This window comes from Cannabis sativa, chromosome 9, assembly GCF_029168945.1.
Source record: "Cannabis sativa cultivar Pink pepper isolate KNU-18-1 chromosome 9, ASM2916894v1, whole genome shotgun sequence".
Lineage (NCBI taxonomy): Eukaryota > Viridiplantae > Streptophyta > Magnoliopsida > Rosales > Cannabaceae > Cannabis > Cannabis sativa.
This window is the reverse complement of record NC_083609.1, coordinates 45,467,382-45,473,632: the sequence shown is the minus strand read 5'-3', so window position 1 is coordinate 45,473,632 and position 6,251 is coordinate 45,467,382. Positions and strand designations below refer to the sequence as shown.

The window sequence follows — 6,251 nt, the reverse complement described above, 5'->3', positions numbered from 1 at the left end:
CCCTTCGTATATATCATGCATATAAACTATATAATAAGATTTTTCATCTAATATTATATGAAAAATATATTTTATATTTATAAATTTTATAGTTAGGATTTCAATTTTAGTTCACTCTAATATTAAGTTTATAGTATTAAGGTGCCTAACTATTGTTATTAATTCCTTTCAAAAAAAATTATTGTTATTAATTAAGTTTATTGTTTAATTTTAATGTGTTGTTAATTAAGTTTTGGGGGAAAAAAGTGAATAAGAGTAAGAAGAGAGAAAAAGATAAGTATAGTATTATATTGTAACAAATAAAAAATATTAGAAACCTAAAAAAAAAATGTTAATATTATTGTGAAATAATATTTTCTTCTTTTATCTTATCGTCTAACAATGTTAATTGACTATATATATCATACTAAACATTTTAAATTGCAATTTTTTTAATTAATGTCTAACACTAAATACTATGAACCTATATGGTACTTTTAAATTATGATTTACTAATTAGTGAGTACAAAAATTTAAAATATAAAAATATTTATTTATAATTTAATAAAATTGTTGCTAATTCTCTCCCACTCATTAAACCTTTTTATTTATTTTTTTTCCTTTTTCTTAATCATTTTTTATTAGTTAATAATTATTTTTTTAAAAGAAATAAAGGTAAAACATCATCAACTAAAAAGTATACATACGTATATCTTTTTTTGAAAAATCATATGCTTAAAAATAATCGTCTAACTATAAAGTTGTTTCTAAATAATAATTTACAATTATTTTTTTATGAATCAAATCAATTGTAATTTATAATTATTTATTATTAAAAAAATGCTACACGATTAATAATTATTTAAAATTAAAAAAAAAAAACTACAAAAATATATACCAACGTAACAATATAATAAGTTCCTTCACTTTTATTCAGCCGCTCAGAAAATAAAATCAAAACTAAGATGAAAGAGAACAAGTTTATTCCTATTGTCATTCACAATTTTTGGGTAAATACCATTTTGGACCCTCTGTTTTACAAAAGTTACCAATTGGACCCTGTGTTTTGTTAAATGACAAAATGGACCTTCTATTTTCTAAAATAGTACAAATAGGACCCTGAATTGATTTTTTGTCAAAATAAAATTTAATTAGAATCCGATCTAAAAGTGCTATGACAAAACTGTTTACATTTTTTGTATCTATTCGTATTAATCATTGTCTTCAAGTTGATTGTATAAAAAAAAAAATTGTCAAAAATTAAAAAAATTAAGCTCAGGATCCTATTTTTACTATTTTAGAAAATACAGGGTCCATTTTGTCATTTAACAAAACACAGGGTCCAATCTGTAACTTTTGCAAAACACAGGGTCCAAAATGGTATTTACCCATTTTTTTTTATTTATGATTACAAAATTTTTATCTATCTTATCTTATTATTAATATATGTATCCATCTTTATTGTGGTATCATTCGAAATATTTCTGAAGGAGAAAAAAAAATTATAAATATACGAGTACTTCATGACATATAAACTATAAACGTAGACTTATGGTAAAAAAATTTGACACTCATTAATTATTAAGGTTGTCCTTTTCAATTGTCATGAATTTTTTTACTATATATTTAAATTTACTTTCCGAATAAAAATAAAAAAAATAATTACTCATATTATTAAAAAATATATCAAAAAAAAATTAAAATTTGATATCTCACTAAACAAAATACAACCGAAGCAAGTTTGTTTCTTAATTTATTATAATACTAAAAAAATAAATAAATTAACTGCGCGAAGAGCGACTATATTGCCTAGTTTAACAAACGAGCCCTTAAAAATTTGTTTTGTCAATCTTTAAATTCAAATTTTGATCACCAAACGTGTCCTAAGAAACTCTGAACACAACGAGACATAACAAGAAGAAAAAACAAAAAAAACAACGGCAACATTAATAATAGTATGAGAGGCGCCTGCAAGTACCCCAACAAGCAGAGATATTTAAGGTTTCATCACAGCACACGAAATAATTCAAGTCTCAGAAAAGAAAAAATAAAACACAACCATTCATCCAGTTTCCGACTCGGCGCCCAGCAAAGAAAAAACTAAACAAATTCAAGTCTCAGACACAAAGAAAAGTAAAACAATCATTCATCCTCAGTTTCCGACTCAGCACTCCGAAGCCAATTAATGAAGGGTTCAGCAAGGTTCCAAATCTGAGAGTCTTTGCTGGCTCCTTCAGATCCTTCTTCAAACCACAGAATTATGAACTCTTCCTCGAGGATGTCAGCATCGTACAATTCTTTTAGAACCAGTGCAACTTCTTTCATCAAACTGGATGTCAACCTTTTGAAAAATGCTTCTATAGCTTTAAGTAGTAGCATCTGACATCCCTCCTCCTGAGCAGCAGCCACAGCAATGTACTTTTTATTTTTGGCCACTACCTTTGAAAAACCTTTTTCAACACCGTCAAAGAGAGCCTCCAACAAAAGAGTCATCTTTTCCTGAGCTGATTTCGGAGAAGCTGCCAGAAGGGACTGCAGTTGTTTGGCTGAAGCGCCTTTCTTTATGTTTGCCTTCAGTTCATCAATAAGTTTCAGAGGAGCAACTGAGTTTCCATTCTGAGCATTATCACTTGTTATGGTTGCTGCCTTGGTCTTCTTGTCTGGCTTATTTGTAGATAGCATAACCATATCAGCTGTTACAGCACTCAACTGCTCTTGAATCCTTTGGTTAACTGCCTCGAGTGATGTGTCAGTTTGCCATTGCACATCATCGTCATCTTCCATTTCTTCCTTCTCATCAGCATGGCTTTCTGGAGGTGATGGATGACCATCATCAGATCCACCTGTTTTCTTTCTTGAAGTGCTATTTTTTGTGATACCATCTTTTGAGGATGTGCCCTTTTTCTTCACATCCTTCTTCACTTTCTTTAGCTCCTCATCAGCAGCCTCCCCTTCTTTCATTCGCTCCTTCTCAGCTCTTCTCATAGCCTTCTTGTCTTTGGATCCCTTCTTCTGTTCAGGTGGGTTCTTAAGAATGAAACTGGTCAGCTTGTCCCTCATATCCACATCAGACACAAACCCACACGCAGCACATTTCAGTTGGAGCATCTGAGTTTTTGTAATAACTATCTCAGTTTCAGGGTTTCCGCAACCATAGCACTGGACGTATTTCTTAATAAAATTTTCAAGAAGTCCAGCTAGCTTAGAAGTTTCATGTGCCCCGTTAACAAGAGAAGTTCCAGTTTTCTCATCAAATTTAGACTGGGCTCCAAGCTCACAACCAAAATACTTAGTTGTGTAAGAAGCTGGCCTTGCCAAAGCCTTCGCAATATCAACCATGTTGACCACATTCGTCTTAATGCCATTTCCCCTGCCCTCAATTTTTGTAATCATTCTGGGCATCTTATAACGGTAGAAGGCATCATCACTATTTGCTGCCCCTATGTTCTGTAAGGCCATCTTCACTTCAGCAATAAAGTTGGAATTTAAGTAAAAGTGGATGTCACAGCAGGGAAATACTGGAATGAAGAGTATAAGCAGCTGATTTATTTCCTTCAAGGATTCTCTCAGCAAAGATGGATTGATCTTCAGCAGAAAAAGAAGGTTGCATACACTTGCAACCACACCAAGAATATTCCTCAAATGGCCCGAGATGCATACAGCCAACAGCTTTTGACAAGGACCTGTTCTTTTTTCTTGATGAAGGACAATACTCACCAAGCAACCCAATTGTTTCCAAGAAGAATATGGCCTGTTCTGACATAAAATAAACTACAACGTTCACAACTTCACCTTGAAAATCAGCAGACAACAGAAAACCTGCAATGTTTGACAGCATAATTATTTGGAATTAGAATGTAAATATATAAGCACCTCTGATAATCATAAAGGAAAACTTTAAATTAAATCCACTGGGAAACTATTAAAGACAAAGATCACAACTGATGATTAGCACAAAGACAGTTTAAGACATGAGGTAATTATATGAGCTTGGCTGAGAACAAAAAATAAATAATTTGAAAAGGTAAACTAGTAGAGAATCAATAAGAGCTACTGCACACAAATTAAACAGGGGAAAGAACAATAGTGCAGCAAATAAATCAACACCCAACTATTCCTTATGAGAAAAACTTACTCAGTCATGCATTGGTTAACTTAAATATATCATAGTGCATTATGATATCGCAAGACAATAAATTAAGAACCGGCTAGTAATAAAAAAACCCGATTTCCTATTGCAAACAGCCAAACATTGTTTGGATCAATAATAAACCAAAGCTCGAGTAAAAATTGAAATTCTACAAAAGCAAATAACCTATATTGATTCAATAAAACACTGAAATCAATGCCTGAAGGTAGTGAATACTCATACATGATAAGAGATATCATATATGCGCATAAATAAACAAATTTTTATCATTATTCTTAAACAAAAAACAAAGAACAAAAAACAGCGCTGCCTTCATTATTATCAATTTGAAAAACAAAACCCAAAAAAATTGTTGTCCGTGGTAGCATACAATAAAATTAGGTGTCCCATAGTTTGTTATTATGCTCATCGTATCATCTATATCAATTAAGAAAATCAAAGTAAATCGTAGAGAGAGAAGTTAAGAACAGTATAAATTTGGTGGAGGCATAATACATTTTACGAACACGAAGCACAACAATTTTTTTCTTAATTTTTTTTTTTTTCAATATATCAGAAATCATAAAAACCCTAACATCGGCTATTTCCAAATAGGAGTAAATAAAATAAAATCGAAACAAAGAAAACGTTGACGGATGGAAACAAACTAAATTCTAAGAAAAGAGATGATAAGACATTAAGTTGAAACTAAGATAAAAGGGAGCTAGGAATACCTGTAATCGTAATGAGAGAATATGAGAATTAGGGTTTCGATTCGATCTATCGCCAAGGAAAGAGCAAAAGAGAGAGTGAGAAAGAGAAAGGAGATTATGAGGTGTGAGAGAGAGGCGGCCAAGGTGTGTCTCTTATATATGCATAGGGTTAGAGCGTGGAGGAAGACAAATTCAATTTTAATAGGAAAAGGATATTTTCCACGGAAGAAAAACAGCGTGTTCTACTTCAACTTCACACAATAATATTTATACCTAATTATCTTTTTGCAACAATATTTAAATATATATACCTAATAAATAATAAATAATAAATAATTAGAAGTAAAAAAGATATAAGGCACACTCAAAAAAAAAAGATATAATAGGCAATACCTCATCTAATCGGCTTACTTGACAGATTAATGATGGTTTAAGAGCTTCTTATCTTTTCTTTTAACAAACAATTAACTTCTATTTTATTTTAAGAAACCACCTATCTTTTAAATAAGTTAATTTTTAATTATAAAATATCACATTTATTTACATTATAAAATTATTTAAGTTCATATTTAAATGGGATATTTCAAATATATTGTTTGTTACTTTATTTCAATTTTTTATATGAGAAATTAATATTGTCAAATTATTTACTTATTTTATTTTATTAATTTTAATTAAAAAAATAATAATAATAAAATTATTTAATCCATCTATATATCTACTTATCTACTATATCTTTCTATCTATTTATCTATCTATAAATAGACACTTTAAAATAACTTCAAATACTTCTATCTATTTTCTTCTTAAATTTTTCACATTTTAATTTTTTAACTTTTATTTATTTATTTATTATTCTCTCTTTAATTTCTTTATTTTTTATTAGGTTTACAAACATTTATTTATTTATTTATTATTACTAATTAATAATAAGAAAGATCACTAGTATATCACGTTTTCTAATTTTTTTTTTCAAACAAAAAATCTATATACCATAAGACATTTTTTATTTTTTTTAAAAAAATCAAAATAAAAAGAAAATTATATACCATAAGATTTAAAACTGTACCTTTTAACTATTTCTAAAACAAAATATCTCAAACTAAATTACATAAATAATACTACCAAGCTCCACGTATTCAAATAAATTTTATTAATCATAAGCATAATTCTAATATATTGTATATTTCTTTCTCTCTTTAATTTTTTTTTCTTCATTTTTTATAATTTTTATTAGGTTTACAAATATTTATTTATTTATTATTACTAATTAATAATAGGAAAGATATCACTTCAAATTAGTATATCACGTTTTCTATTTTTTTTTTTAAAAAAAAAAATCAAAATAAAAAACAAAACTATATACCATAAGACATTTTCTATTTTAATAAAAAAAATCAAAATTAAAAAAAAATATATACCATAAGATC

At 28.5% G+C, this 6,251-nt stretch overlaps 1 protein-coding gene across 1 annotated transcript; it reads right to left on the bottom strand.

The window, feature by feature from the left end:
- Positions 1-1,902: 1,902 nt before the first annotated feature.
- On the bottom strand, positions 1,903-5,092 carry LOC115715184 (eukaryotic translation initiation factor 5). The gene is made up of 2 exons (XM_030644014.2): positions 4,843-5,092; positions 1,903-3,798 (listed from the first exon to the last, which is right to left on the bottom strand). The coding sequence occupies exon 2, from the start codon at positions 3,436-3,438 to the stop codon at positions 2,122-2,124; it is 1,317 nt and encodes a 438-aa protein (XP_030499874.2). The 5' UTR covers positions 3,439-3,798; positions 4,843-5,092; the 3' UTR covers positions 1,903-2,121.
- Between the last annotated feature and the right edge of the window lie 1,159 nt (positions 5,093-6,251).